Source organism: Anguilla rostrata, chromosome 5 (assembly GCF_018555375.3).
Source record: "Anguilla rostrata isolate EN2019 chromosome 5, ASM1855537v3, whole genome shotgun sequence".
Lineage (NCBI taxonomy): Eukaryota > Metazoa > Chordata > Actinopteri > Anguilliformes > Anguillidae > Anguilla > Anguilla rostrata.
The window spans coordinates 31,334,667-31,357,670 of NC_057937.1; the positions used below are offsets into that span (position 1 = coordinate 31,334,667).

Below are 23,004 nucleotides of genomic sequence, written 5' to 3' on the forward strand. Positions count from 1 at the left end.
ATGACCATCTCAGAAATGTCTTTGTTTGTATCGAGTGGTTTGTAATCCTATCTTTTATTTTTATCAACTTCAATTTCATTTTTATTAGGTGCCCATCATCAAACTGACAGACTTGCACACTGAGATCAAGGTGGACATCAGCTTCAATGTGCAGAATGGCGTGAAAGCAGCTCTGCTCATTAAAGAGTTCATAAAGGTTGACGCTTATCCCCTGTGTGCATGCTTTAATGTGGTTTTCATGGAGAATGTGAAATTTGAATATAGACACATGAATTCCCTATTTGATTAAATGTCATGTTAATGTGTCTTGGAAAATAAGTCCTTATTTAATGATCCATAGAGTTTTTGAACCAATTTCTCTTTTGAGATTTGTTCGAATTCAATTTTTGGAAAATATGACAACTGTATTACCGTGCCACCCATGTAGCCTTTAATGACCTACCCAGACCCATTACCCTCGCACTGTAAAAGGACCCAATGTGTCCCCCTATGCACATGGTGGCGCTGTCATCAAAGCTTGTTTTTCTGTTCCATCTTCAGAAGTACCCTGTGCTTCCCTATTTGGTGCTGGTGCTGAAGCAGTTCTTGCTACAAAGGGACCTGAATGAAGTGTTCACTGGAGGAATTGGGTCCTACAGCCTCTTCCTCATGGCCGTCAGCTTCCTCCAGGTGAGAGAGGGCGCCAGAGATACGTTACGGCTAATGCTAGTGCCTCACCAGTCTGCTAAACCTCTTTGGTAGTGCTCATTCTGATTATACATGACATACATTCAGCCTTAATACAGCTCACAGTTCTCACTGTGACAGCACATAATGTACATATAGTCTTCTTCGCCTGACCAGTCTGCTTAACCTCTTTGGTAGTTCTCATTCTGATTATACATGACATACATCCAGCCTTCATACAGCTCACAGTTCTCAGTGTGACTGCATGTAATGTTAGTATTGTCCCTGTCACGGCACTGCTACTCACGGCAATGCAACACATATAAGATCTAGCCTTTGAGTTAAAGCTAATCAGAGTGATGGCAGGCTTAATCAGAAATCCAATCTGTTTACTCCTAATGCAATAGAATTCAGTGGATTTCATAAATCAAGCTGTTTACAGTGAGTGTTTCGTATTTAGATAGATGCATATAGATAGAGACATGGTGGAACATGTTTGTAAATCTAAATGAGTCTGTCCTTCCCCCTTCAGCTGCATTACAGGGACGATGCCAGCAGCCCCAACACCAACATCGGAGTCCTCTTGATAGAGTTCTTTGAGCTCTATGGAAGGCACTTTAACTACCTGAAGACGGGGATCCGGATAAAAGACGGGGGTTCCTACGTGGCCAAAGATGAGGTGAAAAAAAACATGCTGGACGGTTACCGTCCCTCTATGTTGTACATCGAGGACCCCCTTCAGCCAGGCAAGTTCCCCCTACAATGCTACATAGACCATAGAAATGGTTAAAATTAGGGATGAAGGAATTAATTACTCGTTTGATATGTGCCTACTCAATCTTTTTTTTCTCACAAAGGCTATGCATGTGCAACTGTGTATTGGGACATGGCTCTATTTATTAATTTAATGTATGGAACAAAAAGAAACTTGAGTAAGTGGAATAATGACCGAGGTGCTGGGCATTATGTAGTTTAAACATGCCCAGAATAAAAATGTTGAGAATATAAAAATGTTTGATATCCGATGTATAAAAAATCTGCTTGTGTTTGACACAGTTGTCTAAGCATTAAGATTTTATTATGATGGAAAAACTTGGGTATTGATTCTTTGTTATGTGTGCATGCATTTTCTGTACCACCAGTGGTGCTGCCTGGAAGATGTGTTCTAAAAATAGAATTTTTCCCATGCAAGAAATCGATTTGGAATCGAGTGCATTATGTGATCGGTCAATGTTGAAATAATTGAAAATCCCCATCCCTAGTAAAAATTGTCCAGTTTTTTTTGTCCCTTTGTTGGTACATTAACATATTTCAAACCTCTACTTTAAATATAAAATATTTTCATATTTCGAAAGATAACTACAAAGAGTATAGTTTTTGTAGAACTTTGCAAGTCAGTTTGGATAAGCTGCTGAATGCTAATGAAGTAAGTAAAGATTAAAGGTAATTGATGGGTTTGCAGATTATGCCAGGGCAGTGAAGCACAAATGATTCTGAGAAAAATGGATGATTTGAGAATGATCATATGGGATTCAGAAATAGATTTTTTTAATAAATCTTTTTCTTTTGACTCGCATGCGCAGACAACGATGTTGGTCGCAGCTCATACGGTGCCATGCAGGTGAAGCAGGCCTTCGATTACGCCTACGTGGTGCTCAGCCACGCCGTCTCCCCCATCGCCAAACACTACCCTAACAACGAGAGCGAGAGGTAAGGCACCGCGGCACGTCGGCTGCGAACCGTGGTCGGAAATGTTGCGACGTCCCTGCCTGTTCTCCCATGCAACTTTTCTTCTTTTCCGGTAGCTTGCTGGGCCGAATTGTCCGAGTGACGGAGGAAGTGGCGGAGTACAGAGACTGGATTACCAAGCACTGGGGGCCCCGGTCTCAGAACGGCCTTTCCTTTAATGGTACACAATACACGTTCGGACGGTTCGGGAGAATGAAAACGTGTTTGTGTCTTGCTGCCGATCATTTTTCTGAAAGTTGTTTCTTCTTCTCCCCCCCCACCCCGCAGAGAATGAGGTGACGTTGCTCGTGGAACCAGAGCAGTCGGATAAGTGCAATAACAACCTCTCTAAGGAAGTGGTGGTGTTGCCGCCGGTTTCCCGTGGAAACTACTCCTCCGGCTCCTCCTCTCCACCCCTTTCCTCCCCCTCCTCTTTGTCCTTCTCAGCTTCCTCACCGTCCCCTTCGGCCTCCAGCTCTAGTGATGCTGTGAGTACTTGTCTGTCTGCATACATAAAAACTTGTTAGGTACATGCAACTTATTTAATTTACTAGCCTTCTCCACTCGCACATTTACTCACGCATTATATCCTCCACCCACACATTCCCTCTCACCTGTCTGCATCCTCCAACCACACATTCACTCTCACCTCTCTGCATCCTCCACCCACACATTCCCTCTCACCTCTCTGCATCCTCCACCCACACATTCACTCTCACCTGTCTGCATCCTCCACCCACACATTCCCTCTCATCTGTCTGCATCCTCCACCCACACGTTACCTCTCACCTCTCTGCATCCTCCACCCACACATTCCCTCTCACCTCTCTGCATCCTCCACCCACACATTCACTCTCACCTGTCTGCATCCTCCACCCACATATTCACTCTCACCTGTCTGCATCCTCCACCCACACATTCACTCTCACCTGTCTGCATCCTCCACCCACACATTCCCTGTCACCTCTCTGCATCCTCCACCCACATATTCACTCTCACCTGTCTGCAACTCCACCCACACATTCCCTCTCACCTCTCTGCATCCTCCACCCACACATTCACTCTCACCTGTCTGCATCCTCCACCCACATATTCACTCTCACTTACCTGCATCCTCCACCCACACATCAGACATTCATCCCCTCTCACATTCACTCTCACCTGCATCCTCCACCCACACATCACACTTTCCCTCCACCTACATATTCACTCTCACTTACCTGTACCCACACATCAGACTTTCCCTGCACCCACATTAAAATTAAAAAATTTTTAACCTATTTTTCCAAAATACTCAACCACCATGCAAATTTGTAATGGTTATGTTTTCACATATTTCTCACGGCTTTGGTCGCCCTGAGAGCCGCTTCATTCTGCTTTACAATGCAGGGGCCAGACAAATGAGCCTTGAAATGGCACTAACATAATAACATGGCCTGAAAGGGACATTCAATATACAATTTTCCATCAGTCCATTACCCTGCATTTGGTGTTGCAGTTGACAGACTACTTTTTTTAGTGGAAGCATACATTGTTCTCAGTGAGAACTACAGCAAGCCGAGAGGCGTGCAGCCTGCAGCCAAGAGGTTACTGTAGTTAATAACTCCAGCTCACCCGTCTGTGCTGATACTAGAAAAAAGTATTGAAAATGAACATAGTGAATTAAGTGTGGAGCAATAAATGCTCACAATTATTTATTAAATATGTTTGTATATGCTATTTAAGCTTTTATTTCGTGGAAAACCACGTTTAGAAGACGTCTTTTTTGCGTCGCCCCATTAGAATGCATTGCAAAGCAGAGTGGAGCTGTTCTTGGGATGGCCAAAACTTGACAAAAAAAGACAAAAATGATTATCGTTACCCATCAGCATGGTGGAAATGGAAAAATAGATCCAAGTCCAAAAAAACAAAGTTATCCTTTAACCGTGGTGAGCTGCTGCTGTATGATAATGAATTCAGTGTGTTTCATTGGTTCCCTCATTGGACCACTGATGTATGTGCTTTCCTGATTGGTTCTCCGCAGGACTCTGATGGGACCCCCTGCAAGACTCCGAAGCAGGTGGCTGGGCGGGGTTCCAGAGAGACATCTGGGGGCGTGGCAGGACACAGAGCACAAAGCCACTGCCACAGTAGCCCCACTGTTAATATGAAGGGCAAGGTATGCAACTACACTCCTACATGTCTACAGACATGAAATCATTCTCCATTTAAACAAACGTTCATTCCAATAAAGATATGGGAGGCTTTGTTTTTTTATTTATTTATTTATTTATTTATTTATTTATTTATTTATTTATTTATTTATTTATTTATTTTTTATTTATTCATTTATTTATTTATTTATTTATTTATTATTATCATTATTATTAATTTATTTTATTTTTTGTAGTTTAAACCCACTCTTATATATAGTATCCCTTTCTTAAACTAGAGATGATTCTCAACGTCTGTTGTCTGAACCAAACCAGGCAGACTGAGACGGCAGGCTGCATTTGCTATCGCTAACTGCCGTTCGATTGATTCGGCGATTTGTCTTCTGCAGACTGGAAACAAGCAGTTTCATCCCCCAAGCAAAGGCGCCCAGGCACAGCAGAACGCATCCACCAGCAGCAAGGCCCACCAGAACAACAAACCACATCACCAGGGAAACGGCAAGAGGAGGAAACCTCAGCGCGAGGCTGGACACGCGGACCTTTGCAGATAGGGGGCGCCACCAGCTTCACAAGGCTGCCCACCTGTCCTAGATCTGCTGGGGACCCTTTACAATGGTGGTGGATTTTATATTTTTTGTTAAAGGATGACTTTTTTATAACTGAAAAGAAACAAAGGGGTAAGTTCATGGACTTGAAATAGTAAAATAATGAAGGACCTTTCTTTTTTTGACACACACTGCCCTTCTTTGGACCTTCACCCTACCTCACCAAGCAGTCCTACGCCACCACACGGCACCCTCTGGTGTCTGGGAGGAGGAAGACCTGGGCTTTTTGGATAACCTGAGGCTTAATTGCTGGAGTTCAAAACTCCTACAATCAACAACAGCAGGAGACAAGGAGGGGAAAAAAATACAAAAAATAAACAAAAAGTACTTTATTAAAAAAAGGCAAAACGGCAACAAAAAAATGTTAAAAACTGGGGTATATTATGCATGACAGTTTTATTTTTAATGGTGGAAGTTGTCTGTGTGTGTGTGTGTGTGTGTGTGTGTGTGCACACATACAGAAAGGCATTAATTATGCAACAAATGTGACTCCAACTGGCAATAATTAGAGCATGCCTTAAGGCAGAAAAAAGTGCCCATAATAAGTACACTTTATTAGGCTTCTTGTGTGACCTCTCTATCCGAAGCATTTTGTTGTTTGTTGTAACTCTCCTGCTGGTGTAGGCAGACTCTGGTACACTAACCTGCTGGTGTAGGTAGACTCTGGTACACTCACCTGCTGGTGTAGGTAGACTCTGGTACACTCACATGCTGATGTAGGCAGACTCTACTGCACTCACATGCTGGTGTGATTCAATGTTCAATATGTGATTGCTAAATTTCTGCTGGAATACATTTTGCCCAAACATGCTCGTCATGCTCTTCACTGGGCATTCATGCCAATGGGCTCCAATTCCTGGCTGTTCATATACCTGCCCCAGGAATATCACTGTCCCAACAGCCTCTTGTCTGCTGTAATCAGTTGTGCCTGTTTTTTATTTTATTTTTTTTAACCAACGGTTACAGCTATACAATTACAGCTGTGGTTACAGCAAATGTGAAAAATTCCACAGTCATGTCTACTGCTCCACACATGTAAAGCATCCCACCACACAACATCAGATCCAACCTGGTGCAAGTAATTTTAGAAATGCTTTCAACCCCCTAGACCCTGCAGTGTACTAACAGTTTTCAAAGCAACCACTACTCTCACCATTCAGAACAAAATTCTTCTTTTGTGTGATTTTAGGTTTTTGGTGATACACATTTTGTTTAGAATTCTCAGGAACCTATAGGTGTATTTACTTGTACTCTAAAAGAGTCAAAGTACAATATACTCCTGGGGAAATATGGGAGCTAAATTAATGTGTGTTAATGCCGTTCTGTTAGCGTGTGTGTGAGTGTACACAGTGTGGTCCGTAGGTATTTGGGCAGTGACACAATTGTTGTTGTTTTGGCCCTGAGGGTATTTACATCCATATCGGGTGATCTGGTTTGGAATTACAGCCCGTTTTATACAAAAGTAATTGGACAATTGGCTGCTGAGCTGCTTCTTGACCAGCTGTCGTGTCGTAGCATCATTAGATCATGTTCATGAAAGCTAACAAAAGGTCGAGCAACGAGTTGATTCTGGGTGTGGACTGCACTGTGTATGCATGTTTCAGTGTGTGTGTGTGTGTGTTTATGTATATATAATACACACACAAATACTTATGCAAAAACTTAGCAGCTTATTACAGAATATCCTGAAGTGCGACAAAGGTGTTTATGTTTGTTGACAAGGCTAATTGCACGTTCTGTTGCCAACAACCTTCATCAGCGATTATTGTCCCTGGCTGCGTTGAACGTGTGGCTGCGTGTGTACCCTCTCAGGTCACCAGACACACCCTGCAAATGACTAGCCTTTTTTTCTCCTCTGTACGCCTCTCTAGGTGAGCGGTTTAGAAGTGGGCTATAGGAAAGCTTCGGGGTATGCCAAAAAAAATGCCTCTCACTCTTTCAGTTTTATATTGATGTGAGGACAATAAACCATTTTTCTTGTGTTTTACCAATTATAGAAAAATGTATATATGGTTATATATTTATTTTTAATATATTGGTGCACATGTGCTTACGTGTGTGTGTGTATGTTTGCGCACATACTGTGTATGTATGTATGCATGCTTGCATATGTTAGTATACATATGCTTGCATGCGATTTGATTGTTAGCTTGGCTAATTTGAGCGTAAACTTGGTTTCAGAGGGAACACTGTCTTTGTGTTTCTTTGCATTTTTTTTTTTTGGAGTAACATTGTATTTCAGTGACCAAGTTACTTAAGAAAGTTGAGAGACCATTTCACAGTCCTAAAATGAAAGTGCTTTTCGTACCTGGCATGTCTACTTAATCTAAAAGGGAGTTGGGTTTTGTTTTTGTTAGTCACCATTTTACACAGTACCCAGTAGTACATAAAAAGCTGTTGCCACATTTTCACCGTACTACTTGACCTGTAGATGGCAGTATAATACAACGAAAGCTTAACGTTGAACCAGCTGTTGTCAATTATTACGTAATTATTACTGTTTAAATTGTCTAATCGTAATGAATCCAAACTGCTTGAATTGTAGTTACAATTGTTATATACATGCAATAAAACCAAGGGTACAACTGTTGAATAACTGTTAAACTTGATTAAAAGTACATATATGGTTATGATTTGTCTACTGAGAACTAAAAGTTGTATATTTTCTTATTTACAGGATTATTTTTTAGCAGTAGTCAAAACTGACTTGGCAGGACAATAAATATTGAATATCAATGTAATGAAAACCCATGACAGTCTCACCTTATATCTGTGAAAGTTTACAAAAATATGCTGTGACCTCTGGTTTGTTTCTCTTTAATAGCTTAATGGCAAATTATTCACCTGATCTGTAGGGTTGTATAATTTCTCCTGTCTGATGTTTTTGTGCCATTGATTTATGAATGTCCGAAGTGTTAAATAGTTTTTTCCTTTTGTGGCCTCAGACAAGCTTTAAAATGCAGTCGTGGTGGAATAGCCCAAATTGTCACATGCTGTTCAATGTTTTTGCCCCATTTATGAATGAAATGGGTCCACCTCATTTTGGAAAGGGGGTATATACATAAAACTATTTGATATAGCTGTGTTAGTAATAACTTGGCCTCATCAGTGAATATGTTAACCATGTGATTTTATCTGAAATACATTTTTTTGTGATTCATAGGCACATGCTGCTAGACTTGAGTCCCCAGCATTGGAAGAACTGGGGCTCATTCCAGTTGCTTATTTTGACCTCCTTGCATCCTTTCCTCATGTTCTTACCTCATTTTTTAGCTCCACGCATCAGAGGACACAAGGGCTGAAAGCAAGGAAAGGAAGCAAGGATGGAGGAATTGAGGAACCGTGTAACTATATTAGGCAAATGGAACATCCTTGGGCTCATTTCAATCACTTTCTTTATCTTCATCGGTCCTCTCCTGACTTGGGGTTCGTTCCAATGTGTGATTCCAGACTATTCCATTTATTGTATTTTTGACCCGTTTGGCTGTCTGTACTAGGAAAGGAGGCAAATAAAGTAAACAAGGAGGTAAAAAAATTAGCATTTGGAACGCGCCCTCTGGATGTTGATCGAGGTCCACCTTCTTCAAGGACATTCCAACCTGTGAAAGGCTCCTTGAAGGAGCCACAAGCAAGAACCTAGGACGCTCCTGAAGGATGCTTAAGCAAGGAAACACAAGTGCATCCTTTTCTGAAGTATTTTTTTCAGATTGCATGACATATAAATGATTTACCCCTAGATCTATCTCTCCCCATCCACCACGTCTGTAATTGACGTGGCTTCTAAGTGACACTTGACTGAACAAGGATGTTCCATTTTCCTAGTACACATTTGCTTGCTTCCTTTACTTGTGTCCTCCGATTGCTGGAGATGGGGACTGGGGAAAGGACTTGAGGAAACGATACGAGGTAAGAAAAAGTTATTGGAATAAGCCCCTCAGTCAATCCATCAGTTTGAAGCCACGTCAATTACAGACGTGGCAGATGAGGAGAGGTGGATCCACAGGTTGATCAGTTATACATCACTTGTTTGGGGAAAAAAATACTGACACAAAGGATGCACTTAGGATTCCTTGCTCAAGCATCCTTCAGGTGCATCCTAGCTCCTCGCTCCAAGCTCCTTTAAGGAGCATCTAACGGGTTAGAATGTCCTTGAAGATGGGAACCTCGATCGATTTCCGGGTCAGATGAGGATGGATAAAATAAGGGATTGGAATGAGCCCCTGGGCCTCATTCCAGTCACTTATTTTTTTATTATTTTTACTTCCTTGCTTCCTTTCCTTGCGTCCTTTCCTAGCTCCTTGCTCAATCCATCGGGTCGGCTGCAAGGAAAGGACACAAGGACGGAGGAATCGAGGAAACGTATTAGGCAAATGGAGCGCCCTTGTTCAATCAAGTGTCAGTTACAGACATGGAGGATGGGGAGAGGTAGATCCACATCTCAATAATTTATACATCACATCTTCTAAGAAAATAAAACTTCCGCAAAGGATGCACTCGTTTCCTTGCACAAGCATCCTTAGGGAGCCTCCTAGCTTTTTGCTCCTTCAAGGGGTATTTAACGGTTTGGAATATCCTTGAAGATGGCGGACCTCGATCAATTTACTGGTCAGGCGAGGATCAAGGAGAAAATAAGCAATTGGAATGAGCCTCTGGTGTTGCTGACAGTCATTGGTATTTATGTTTTCAGTCATCTTTTCCTTGTCATTGTTTTTTTTTAAAAAAAAAATCCATTCCTATAATGAAAGAACTGTGTTTTGTGAGGCACGAGCAATAAGCGGAATAAGAGTGCAGCTTATGTTGCTGTATGAAATGTGAAGTAAGAATTGTCTCCCCCTTCGTCCTCCACTGTGAATTTATTAATGTGTAATATAATAAGTGCATTCATATCCCCTGTATTGTTGCTGCTAAAGCTGACTATTCATATCCATATTATTGTAAACCTAATGGTGCATGGTTTCACTCATTCTAACAAAATGTTTGAGCCCTCTCTTTTAAACGATAGTTACTTCATGTAATCAACTGTGCACCCAACATTTAGTTTTTTTTTGGGTTTTTTTGAGAAAGGTCTAAAAGTCAGCAGTGTGTTTCTGAGTTGAATCAGACTTCTGAAAAATACCAGCATTTAAAAAAAAAAAAGTGGGCACGATATTGGGGATGTGTTTCAGTGTATCCATTCATTTCTAGTTCTCGGACAGAACTGCTGCATATGATAATTAAGTGTTTAAGGCAAATTCCAACATGAAAACTCTGCGTGTTAAATTTTGAGCAGTCTGACTGTATTTATTGCTCTTTTTAATGTTGCAATTGGCCTCATTGTTTTATTTGTATGCATTGTTGTCTACCTGGTTCAAATTTGCATTCTAGTTGTATTTTCTGGAGAACAAGGATCTTTTGCAAACGATATTTTTGGGAGTATTTGAATTAATAAAACGTTGATTTAAGTGTTGAAACCCCGTGGGTAACATGGGTTTAAAATCACAATTAACTCAAAATTGTATCTTTCGATATTAAAAGGCACTTTAATATTGAAACATCTACAGTGTAACCTGTCTGTTTTGCTTCTAAGTGTAAATTACTGCCATATTAACTAATTTGGTGAGAAACTGCGCATTGATTCATGCCAGCTGATTTAGTATTTATGAATGCGAGTTTTCCTTCCATTTTCCTTGGTACAAAAAAACATTAACCGAAATGGCATATAAGCATTATTCTATTTAATTAAAGAATACCGTTTCCTCTGAATGTCTTTTCCTGCTCCGTCATTATTCTGTTAACTTCCAGCACGCAAGCCATTGCGGAAACACTTAATGGTTAAAAGTATTCAATTAGGTTTTTTTTAAATAAGGCACGTATTGTGTTGTGTGGATTCAATAAACGCAAAAGCGTGCATGCATTATTTAAATGGAAAATGGTCATAACTACATTTGCACAACTAAACACAAAACTGCGTGCCCGCAGCCTAAGATTATTTTATTAATGATAATTGGCTGACAGTCTAAACAAACATCTAAACGAACACGTCTGTCTACCAAAACGAGAACGTCGTGAACATGCACCCGTTGTCTATGATAAGAACTTTGGATTTATCTCTATAATGTAATGTTGCAATAATAATGTTGCATGTTGTCATTACTGTATTAACACATTTGCACTTTAAGCATTCTGTATGCAATCCTGCCGTATTTTCATGTGCGCACTTGTATGTGCCTGGTTACTGCCTTGATTGTTTCCGTATTTTAAGACTTCTGCGCTCTGCAGTCAATCTAGACTACGCACCTAGGCTCACAGGTGGAGGAAATCAAATAACGGATGAACATCGGAAATAGAAATTAAATTTAATTTAACAATTAATGGACCGAAAATATTTTCGATTTTATCTCATGCAATCGTCAATTTACAATTTGGGTACTGCCGAAAAAGGAAAAAGACGTCTTGGAGCTCGTGTTCGAGGTGAGCGTTCTTTATTTCAGAAATATTTTGTTCTGGAGTTCAACTAAACTTGTAAGCCTTAAACGAGTTGAAATATGACGAGCCAATGCCGGTTTGAATATTCCAGTAGACTACAGGGTCATTTTTCTGTCCCGTGTCTGGAGCACAAGGCGACTGGAGACGCACGAATCCAACTTCGAAATATTTATAGTGCATTATTTATGGTGTTTTCTGACGCAAACTTTTGACTCGGTATAGCCAACGACCATTATGGCAAGTAGACTTTATTTCATGTTACAACCAGACTGCAGACGATACTGACAAAAAGCAAGGTATCTTTGCTCTTCTTGTGAATTGGACATTAACCGAGACTCTTGGCCACATTGCTTGTATGTCGACTAATTTTATATGAAGTGTTCCGCAAATTGACCTATCGAAGTCTGCTGTTGAGAATTATTGCAGGTAAAAGACATCTAGCAAGGCCGTTTTCGGCTAAATTTAACTCTATATGAGAGCAAGTAGAATTCGGTGAGAAATCTCACCAAACACTTTGCTTTTCCAAGGGTTAAATCGGTGGTATTATTCGCTGTTGCGCGTGGAGAGCCGAAGGGCGTGACTATTTTGTCCTTACTCTGTTATTAAAGCAATTGATTGCACAGTTAACTCTCCTCACTTGCTCAGGGTCTAAATTGGCTAATGGTTTTCAGCCGTTTCCATGACCTCGGTTTATATATCAGACGTTCTTTCAATTCTTCCGCACTCTTCAGCAAATCAGACTTTCCACTGCACAATATTAGAAGGAAGCTACCTCCAATCAGTTAGAGGACAGATGTTACTATGACAACTGGTTGCATGTCTGCATCTGTCATTTTCAGTAGGTAGCCAAAGAAACACTGGGTGACTTAAACCCACCCCACCTCTGGTGGGACGAGCTAGGCCTATTGTGTTTTGCCGCTGTGGGGTTGCAGTTTTAGTCATCTAATGGCATACCTATTATTTATGCATGTATTGGTAATATACTATTCCAATTAGGACTTCATGTGTTTCTCATTTCTTTTTGAGTGATGAGAGAAAAATGTATTTTGTATCAAGGCAAAGGCTATTGTATTTTGTTTTTGAATATTGAAAATATAGACTGGTGGCTGGTGTTCACCCTTGGAATATGTCTTTTCATATTGCAAGAAATGTTACCCACCGCATTTATTTTAGAGCCAAGCTACAATACAATACAATCAAGGGGATGAATGGCTGTAGCCTATCCCAGCATGCAGTGGGTGAGAGGGCCCACACACATCCATACCTATGGACAATTTAGTGGGTCTCCATCCACTGCATGTTTTTAGACTGTGGGAGGAAACCCGAGTATTCGGCGGAAACCCACATGGACACAGGGAGAACATGCAGACTCCATATAGAAAGCTCCTCGGCCAGGACTCAATCTCACTACTTTTCTGCTGTGAGGCTGTTCACGGCACCACCATGCTGCCCTTCAATAGAACATTAACTGAAAAACCTGTGGTACAGTATGTGCGCTCTAAATACAGTGGACATCTTCATTCATATGTTCTGGGGATGTATTGTAACAGTGTCATTTTGCAGGATTGTTGCTTTACTAGTTGCTCTGTGGATGTACCTGGATGCTGCTCCTTTTTGGATTAAATTAAATCAGATGTTTCCCATAAGTATTTGGGCCTTGCATGTTCCCTTTGGTTTTTGAGGAATCCATAAACCTTGTAGAACAAAGATCATCTGTTCAGGCTGTGTTTATATTTGTCATGCAAACATTTAGTTGAGCATCAAAACAAATGTGGGAGTTTTAATGCCTAGAGGATTTGATTTGTTGAAGGCATGCTTCTCTTTACATTTACCACTTCTGTGTGATAAGGTAAATTGCTAGACCACATATATTTTGAGTACACAGTCTAAGCAGCCAGACATTTCTGGGTTAATCCTTCCTTCCTTTATGGGGGCTTGTTTCCCTGTAATTAAAGGGTGAAAAAAATCTTTTAGCTAACAGATATCACCTGTGCAACAATAATGTTGAATAAAATAAAGCAGGGAATTAAATTTTACAACATTCATAAAAGCAGTTCCGAGAGAGCGCTACCCGGTGCTGCTCGTGTGGCAACTAGTTTGGCTCTCTGTGGTTGATATATTCCCACAGCTATGGAAACCCTAACAGATATCACTGCCCCCAAAGAGACATGACCTGTGCCAATAGCTGGTTCCTGTTTCTTGCAATAACACAAGTAAACTTCCAAGACATCATGAATGCCTCCATGATAGCCAACACGCTCATCAGAAGCTTAGCTTTATTTTATGAGCTGCTGGCAACAAGTAAGGCCTATGACATCCTGAGAAATATTACTTTGGTGTGATCTACACTGTCCCAGAGGGGCCACCAACAGCCATAGAGCCACAGTTGAGCATGAGGTGATCCGGTTCATCAACCTGGCTATAGTGATCTTGGATAGTGGACTGCGGATTTTGCGAAAATTTTCTACGATTATTTAATTATCATGAACATATGTTGGTTTATTCTCGTAATCATATGTTATTTATTGGACCTGCCCTTTAGGTAAATACTACCTTGTATGTGTGTTGTGTGTGAATTGTCCCTGTCTGATGAATAAATAACGGGGATAAATAAAGTTGAACTGCATTGTATGTACCTAATCCTTAAAAATAGAAGCATGTAGTATTCTGGCAACCAAAGCAGGGAACAGTTAAACATTATTACTAGATACAGGCTCCTAAAAATATAATGAAATGCAAATTGCTATGTTGAACTACAGAGGAGTTGGATAATATGGCCTAGGTGTGGGAGGGAACTAGGTTTTTGTTGCTGTTGGTGAAGTCCTCATTTGGCCTGGTGTGAGGGATGGCTCAGGCAGTCAGCTGTGTAATAAGGAATTTGGCAGTCTGTGATGGTTCTCCTGGAGGTCTGGAAAGCATTACTCTGACCTGGGATCCTGTACTTTCTTTATCTCTTCTGATTAGGCTCTGAAACAAGAACAAGCCCATGTGAGTGCAGTTTGAAATCCTTGAAAACAGTCTCTGTTTGCAAAATACTGGCATAATGTGCAAACAGTGGGCCTCATTTATCAAGTTGTATATGAACTAATGTCTTCGCAAATCACTTGTACAGACATTTGCACAAGAAATGTTGCATTCACGAAAGTCTTTCGGGAGTAAAGTGAATTCGAGAGAATTTTTGCATCTTGCAAGAGCTCCTGAGCATGTGTAAATGTTACGTAAAATGGGAGATATACATCCATCAGTTATACTTTCTCATTAGGACTTGGCTGGAGGTTATCAATCACATTGCCTATTAATCCAATTTAGATTATATAAGATTTACTAAAACGTTCATAAATGAAACCCTGTGATGGGTGGCATGTGCTGTCCCACTCAATGGTGGTTTGTGACGCTCCCCCTGCTTTTCGGTTAGGTCTTTTCCTTTCTGCCTTTTGTGTGTTATAGCTCAATTGAATGGCTCTCTGCTTGTTGTTCTGCACTTCCCTGTGTAGGCACACTCTTCACTCAAGGGGAGATGCTTATTATAAGCCAATTAGAGCTTGAACACAGGTTCCTCTTCATTAGAACTAGACCAGGTTAAAACCTAGTATATGCCTAGACCTAACACACGTGATCCGGCCGACCAATGGTGTGACTTCATCACTCACTCAGTCAGTCACAGACATTCGTGTTTGCAGGGCTGGCCCCACTGTTGCGGTCCAGCCAAAAATAAGTACTATCCTGTTGCAACCAACCCCTTTCACATCATGTGACCTCAAATGTTAGGCCAGTGTGCTATCTCAACTTTCACACCAGAGACTAATGGTGTGTGCAAAGAAATGTTAAATCCATTTGTTTGATATTTGCACATTTGTGATTTCAGTCCTTGACAGCTTTCCTCACATTATTTATTTATGATAACGTGAATCTTTCCTGTGACACTTAATTTGCAGCTTAGAATATCTTCTAGTGATAGCTACAATGGATTGAAACAAAGAGATTAAGGAAGTGCACAATATAAAATAGTTTAGTACATCTCTCTGTGAACGGGTAAAATATAAAAGGCTCTTCACAACCTAGTTATCTCATTTTTCATGTTATTTTTTATAAGATGTGTTTGAGGGAGTTAACCTGATTTGACATTTAACATGTGGTATATTATTATTTAGCTTAACTACCACAACAGTAGGTAATTATGGGTGCAGGAAACCCTTTGAATTTTTTGATAGAGATGTTGGAGGCTGTAGAGCAGTGCAGTCAGAGACTGTTAATCAGCACTGCTAAATCGAATGTTTCTGCTATAACTGGTACTGGCACACACGCACACGAGCAAGTTCAGTCAGGAAACTCTTGCTGCAGCTGGCCAATGGTCGGGCTCAGCAACCACATGTTCTCATACTCAACCAAGCACATACACACATCACAACATGTTCTCATACTCAACCATTCACATAAGCATATCACTGCATGTTCTCAGAGTTGACCTACCACATGCACACATCACCAATGGAGCACTGTTTTTAAACTGACACTCAGACCTCTCAGATGCTGCTCATTGCTGGTGCTGCTTTTGCATGCTGCTCATAGACTTGCCCTAGGAATTATTGCTCTAACAATTGCTGAACAAAGAGTTAGTGCTCTAACAGTCACTTCTCCAAAGGGTACCAGGTAGACTACCTGTTGGGTAGTTGAGTTCCCTGTTCTTTGGCATTTTATGCAAATCTCAATATAATCTAGGAAATGCTGGGTAAACTAAGTAATTTTCATGTTGTTCGGCTATTGTTTCAGAATTTTTAACTCGGCTCTCCCTGCCGATATGGTTAGCAGTCAAAGGAAGGGAGTGATATATATTGAAGTAGTATTTTGTTATTTTGAACAAAGGAACCAGATGTGTAATCCAGGCATTTATTTATCCTCCATGCTTGGTTGTCAAGATGATTTTATTTGTAATATAAGATTTGTAATCTTAATTTACGCATATACAGTCCTGAAATGGCTACTTTTTGTAGTAGCAGTATACAAAATGTTATTGACCGTGTACATTTATGATGCGTTATATTTATACCAACTCTCCCCTATATCCTAAGTTAAACTAACATAGCCTATAGACTATGCTCAAAACGAATTGACTGTTGTTAAGTTTCACAGACTGACCACTGAGTTCTTTGAATAACCGTTTATCAATGTAAATTTCACAATGGTGGTGGTTGTACAAACAAAAAGTAGTTCCTGTGAAACAAAAAATGCTAATTTTCCTCTGCCGAGAAGATCGGGGGAGCAGTACCAAATGAAACCCTAAACCACTGTACACACAGTTTTCTATTTCTATCAAATAATGTTACCTTGGCCAACATCTGATCGAGGATCACAGTTTGTGTTTCATCTCTGTACTGGAGGGATATTGGTATGGTCCCCTGCCATTTCAGGAAACAGCAGGTGCTCTGCTGTATACGTAGTTTTGGGTTTGGTTCTCTGTTGTTTGGGGCTTTTGGTATTTCCCCCATTTAGAAGGGGATAAGTATCATGATCCCTATTTGATAGGTTAGTGCACACTGGTGCACACCTAAAGCAGATCCATTCAGCACAAAACCAAAAATAATTACTTTACATATTCATTAATATATTTAATCCAAATTGCATGAGCTGCCCTGACTGAAATAGAACATATTGGCACCTGTGGAAATATAACATTTCTTTAAGATCCTCAGTTCACAAATCTGTCTGGAATTTATGACACAGCACCCAGACAATGTGAAAACCAAAGATGCATTTGATAGCCAGAGTTTTGGAGCATAATTAAAATTTCACTTTTAAATAGACTAGTTCACTGTCAACTGTTTTGTCATACTCCTTCAGAGGTAGTTATATGGATGATCTCCTCTCATCTGAATTTATTTAGATGAATTCTATTTCAGACTGTGGGGCCAATTCACATACTAAAGTAGTGCTTCAACAGAATGAGTCACCCAGTATCCCAAAACAAAAATGCATTTTTAATTGTCTTTGACAACAGACAAGTTATTTATTATGTTAATGCTAGCCTGGTATATCAGTTTGACCCAGAACGGGTCAAAGAGTTATAGTTAACTACTGTAGAAATTTGAAGTAGCACTTCAGCCGTCAAGTCAGTTCTGTTATTGCTTAATTGGTTGAAGTGCAGTGGGCCTCTCCACCTCTCACCATTTTGTAATTTTTCACCAACCTTCCTTTGTTGATACAGCAACAGTCAGTCACTCTTAGCAAATACTGTAAGTGTACAGCCCAGGAAACGTATTGCTGCAGATTATGTGTGTGTGTGCGCGTATGTGCGTGCCTGTATCCTTCGCTTTGTATTCATGCGTGGGTGGTTTTGCCTCTTTCTCTACCTCTTTCACTGTTTTTGTGGTCAAGAGTGTTGCGTAACTTCACTGACAGCGCCCCAAGTGGATAAGTGCCTTTTCTGGTGCTTTTTCGGCCTCGTACATTGCAGCTGAAAGCATTGCGTTTTTTTCCCCAAATTGGAGTAAAACACTGACACCGCTTCTAGGATGCGCACAGGTCCACAGAGTGTTTTCTCTGCCATTAGACCTCGGCCGGTTCTCCGATAACAGAAGGCGAGCAGGTGAGTGCTGGTTATTGTGCAGGCTTTGTGTTTGTGTTGTGCTTTGTGTGGATGTGTGCATAATATATGTGCTGTATCAATGCCTTTTTAAAAGCCAAGCTTGCTATGCTTATTGTGTGCTGCTCACGGGTTTGGGGTTAGTTGAGATGACATACGGATCGTTCTAATGCGATGTAGAGTGTGTTATCATGCATTCGTTTCTCTATTATATGTGCTTTTAAGGTTTAGTTAACGTCTGATGGGACGCACACTGTCGGTGGTAGAGCAGGGCAGGCAATGTATTGAGGTGCACTTTGATTGTAGTGATCCCTGTGCTCAGTTTCCCCTCCCTGCTATGCATACAAGCGCAGGTTTCCCAACTGTTTTTTTTTAAATATTATTTTTATTACCTTTTTTACTTTTATTTTTTACAGAAAAAAACAAGACTGTACAATCACTGATATGTCTCTCTTTGTGTGAATGAAAATATACTGACCATCAAAAGGAAACTGAATTGCATTCAATCACAGTTAAAATGGTAATTTTGTCTCTTAGTGGATCTCTGGCTTCTTTTCAGTTCAGGGATGCTCAGAACAACGAAGGGACAGCAGTTTGTTTTATTTGTACTCAAGCAGGCATTTAAATGTATTTTTGACACTGAGTCCATGACTGGAACAGAAAAAAAAGATAGATCTGCTTTTTCAGCATCCATTTTGCTTAGCGAAGAGAAACCGGAGTAATTACCGCATGCAAAAAGAGGACATGAGTACTGGCCAGGCCAGGCCATGCTTTGTATCAGACTGAAAAGTAGACAAGTGAAATCTGTTGCAAAAAAAAAAACTAGTCTCTGTAAAAAGAGCTATACAAATAAAATTGAACTGAAATTGCTATACTACAAAGAGTTGAAAAGTATTGTTATTAATATAAGTTTGTTTGCGGTTTCAAGCAGTATTTTTAGCCTACATCCGATGATTTTCAGATTCAACTGCAGACTTTGCACAGTATACTGAATGAGCTCATTTCAAAAGAGATGAACCCTCCCCCTGGAAATTGTTATTCAACATTCTGAAGGAACTGTAGCTGATGACTCACAGAAATGTCCTGTTCAATATAGAGTGAAGGAATGGTGTGGAACTGTTGGGCTTACTGTAGCAGATATGAACTACAAACATGCATTTATTCAATATGTATTTGCTGAGGTCATAGTCATTAGAACCATTTGATCTAGCAAACAGAGGCAGGGCAACCATACAGCATATAGAACATAGAATAGCAAGTTAGTCTGACGAATTTAAACAAATGATCTGGGCAAATTGGGATAAAAAGGTAATGTTAAAGAAGCTAAAGAGGTTTTTTGGTTACATAGCTTCTCGGTGCAGGTGATGCACCAAAGGCATCCATCCTGGCACGGTTGGTATTGTCAGATAGTCTAAAGGCAATTTGTCCTTATTGCTGATTCTCCATGTGTGTAACATTGTATGATAGGCTTTTTCATACACCATGCTGTCTCCAGCAGATGCCTGCACATTAAAACAGCTGCTGGAGGTCTGACACACTGGTTCTCACCGGAAGAGTGTGTTTTCCTCCATTTCCTCTCTGCGGTCCTATGCTATACGCCTCCGGTCTGGGCTGGTCTGTCTCAATTTGTGTTGTGTGAGCAGCACGAATGTGGCAATCGGTATGCCCACCAATTCGCCCAACAATGTCCAGCAAATGGTCCAGATTCCCTGGAGGTACAATAGCAGTATGTTCCACAACACTGTGGACTGTATCTTTTACAATGCAGTTACTGAATTTAAGCTGAATACCATATCTCACGGAGTCAGACCCACTCTACAGGCTACATACTAGCCCATGTTGGTTCTCTCATGATCTACTTTCTGTGATTTTCATTTATGTAAAGTCTAGGCATGGCTGGGTTTTCAGTTCATTGTCATTCCTGCAACCTCAGCTATTGATTCTGGAGAGTGCAGACAAGAACATGCTCAACTCAAGTGTCGCTTCTTTTTATGCTAAAGTTTGCAGGTTGAGATTGCACATGAGTCAGTGGAAGACAGTTCATGTACAGCTCAACAGGCAGACTTTGTGTGTCCCCAGTCAACCTGTGGCTCATTTCACTAAAGTTGTGACGTGCAAGGTGAGATCTGAGAGAGCATAGATTTCTCTTTTTGGAGCATTTCTCTCAGAAATTGCAGTTGCAAGCCACAAACATGTCGCAAGCTCATTCATGTAGGCAATCAGTAAATCGGTTATCATTCCCATCTGCCTGCCTCATTTTAGTTTTTTGTCATACTTTTGTGTTTGTACACAGCATTGTAGCGCTCCTCTGCTCTACGTGGGCTGGCCACGGGTGTCAGAGGCCTGAGGTTTCAAGCAGTATCTGAGGGGTGGAAAGATTTGGCTTGTGTCAGATTAAAACACTAGTTCTAACACCCAAAGAAAAGATCATTTTTGGTGACCTGAATTAATAAAGGACAAATAGCACAAGCATAACAATGATGTGCCTTAGATATGATATAACCTATTACCTTTTAATATGATATCATATATCAGTCCATTGCACTCAAACAAAATTCTGTACAAGATTAGATTGAACTAAAACCATACAAGATTAGATTCAACTGTAGATGAAAATGCATTCCATACATTGTAGGGATACAAGATTAATGAACTATCTAGCTGTTGAGTTCACTTACTCTGCATATTGCATTGCCACAATGACTACTTTAAAACAATACAATGTTCGTACGGTGTAATGTGTCATTTGTTTAAGATGGATAAATGACTGATACAAAGGTAATGAACACACTGGCTCAACTGTAGCTACAGTAGAGCTGGGGTGTTTTGAAATAATCAGAATGCTGGTGCATTCATCACCTTTATGTTAATTGTTTTAACAAGTTTTAGCTAACAATTTAGCGAGTTAGCTAGCTGTCCAAGTATCAAGTGCAAGTTAATTGGACCAATGCATTTGCTCTTCATGTTCCCCTATGTGCTTAATCCAAATATCCTCACTAGGCATGAGCTGGCCAATTTCTGGAATTTCCAGCAAAATTTTTTTATTTTACATAGAGAGCTACACCCCCACCTCTCCTACAGGATCTATCCTTCCTATCACGTTTGTATCCCTCTATATTATATTCATCCCCATCCTCCTCCCAAAGCCATGTTTCTCTAATCCCAACTATGTAATAGCTCCCACTATGCAAGCAGCCTCAAATTCCAATTTTTTTAATACTTCTAGCATTTTAAACAAAGACATTTCAGATTAGTACTTCTACACATTATCTCCTGTTCCCTCACCCCCTGCTGTCCCAAGCCACCTTTAATAAAATTTTGCTTTAAAAAAGATTTAATTTGTGTTAGCATTATTATAAGAAGCCTTGACAGCTTCCTTCAAGGCAGTCTGCACTTTCCTACCCTTTTCACTCTCTGAACTCTCTTCCCCCCCCAAGTCCCTAGTTTAAATGATCATGTGCTACCCAAAGGGTGGCAATGGGTAGTACTATCGCCTCACAGCAAGAAGGTCCTGGGTTGGAATCTGGCCTGGGCCTTTCTGTGTGAAGTTTGCATGTTCTCATCGTGTCTGCGTGGGTTTTCTCCGGGTACTCCGGTTTCCTCCCAGAGACATGCAGTTAGGCTGATCAGAGACTTTGAATTGCCCTTGGGTATGAGGTGAGTGAATGGTGCGTGTGCCCTGCGATGGATTGGCAGCCTGTCCAGGGTGAATTTCTGCCTCTCGCCCAATGCCCTCTGGGATAGGCTCCAGTACCGGTGGCATTTACACCAGTTCCTTAAAGGACAAGCTATGCAGTTCCTGAAACTTTACCAATTGCTAACTGTGGAGTCCAGGAAGCTGGCCCTTGGGATGAACAATCTTGCTCAACCAGTCGGCAGTGGTGACAGACAAACTCACTCTGAAAATTGCTTTCCAGAAGCACAATCATCTTGCAACAATCCTAAACATAATATTTAATGCTGAGGAAATAAATATGGTTCAATCATCTCATAATCTCCATTGTCATCTAATGGGTGGGCATGATAATGGAAGATAATTTCTGAAGCCTGCCTCTGTCTCCACACTATCAGAGAAAACATGATATTAGTTTGGATAAAAATTGGTTGTGCGAGAGGTCTATAATTGTTGTCGTTTTATTTGCATTTGCAAGTGATGTATTTTCATGAAATGTGTTTTGTCATTCACTGCTACATTGCGGCACACCTAGGTACTTTCCTTAACTCTGACCTTTCCATAACAATGTCCTTGAAACCCATAGATGCGTTTAAAACTTACGGTTAAATTCTATTTACATCCATCTGTTGTTACTACTGTAATTAGACTAGGCAGCTCCCAGAAAGTAAATAAAATAACTAAATATTGCAATATTCTGATGTACCAATATAGAGAGGCTCTCCATTTTTTGGCTAGTCTCTGATACAAACATAGCACTGACAGGCCTCCAAAAACTCTGCTGCGTGACAATCCAGCTAGCTTGCACTAATTTTAATAGAAACCCCATGAAAATAGTTGGTGCTAGCGCTACATTGTAATGAACCTTGCAAACTCTAACCAACTTGCATAACTTCAGGTGCTATGGGATTGAAAAGGCGATCAGGAAGTCCCCCCTTTGGTGTCTGTGATCTTGGTCATTAGCAGGCCAGCTTACAATATTTCCTAGCTCTCTGAGTATGGGAACTTTTCATTGAAACTATGTGAACTAGAAAGGAAATGAGGTAGTTACAACGAGCCACGTAGCCTAATGTTCACTACCTAAATAGCTTGTAATTTTTCCTGCTTTTGTTCATCTGCTGTGTTAATATGCTA

General features: G+C 40.6%; 2 protein-coding genes across 5 annotated transcripts in view; both read left to right on the plus strand.

Moving 5' to 3' along the window:
- LOC135255062 (terminal nucleotidyltransferase 4B-like) overlaps positions 1 to 10,687 on the plus strand; it is a 33,601-nt gene extending 22,914 nt beyond the window's left edge. The window contains exons 5-12 of the mRNA XM_064335791.1: positions 89 to 196; positions 541 to 669; positions 1,199 to 1,412; positions 2,250 to 2,376; positions 2,472 to 2,575; positions 2,683 to 2,882; positions 4,418 to 4,552; positions 4,937 to 10,687. Coding sequence (XP_064191861.1) covers positions 89 to 196; positions 541 to 669; positions 1,199 to 1,412; positions 2,250 to 2,376; positions 2,472 to 2,575; positions 2,683 to 2,882; positions 4,418 to 4,552; positions 4,937 to 5,098 — 1,179 coding nt within the window. The 3' untranslated portion in view covers positions 5,099 to 10,687. The remainder of the gene's footprint in view (positions 1 to 88; positions 197 to 540; positions 670 to 1,198; positions 1,413 to 2,249; positions 2,377 to 2,471; positions 2,576 to 2,682; positions 2,883 to 4,417; positions 4,553 to 4,936) is intronic.
- A 7,291-nt stretch (positions 10,688 to 17,978) lies between these two features.
- Positions 17,979 to 23,004, plus strand: part of LOC135255064 (adenylate cyclase type 2-like) — a 45,417-nt gene continuing 40,391 nt past the window's right edge. The window contains exon 1 of one of the 4 annotated variants that reach the window (XM_064335795.1): positions 17,979 to 18,200. The gene's annotated coding sequence lies outside the window, so the exon portion shown is untranslated. The remainder of the gene's footprint in view (positions 18,201 to 23,004) is intronic. The other 3 variants (XM_064335797.1, XM_064335794.1, XM_064335796.1) reach the window with 3 other exon arrangements.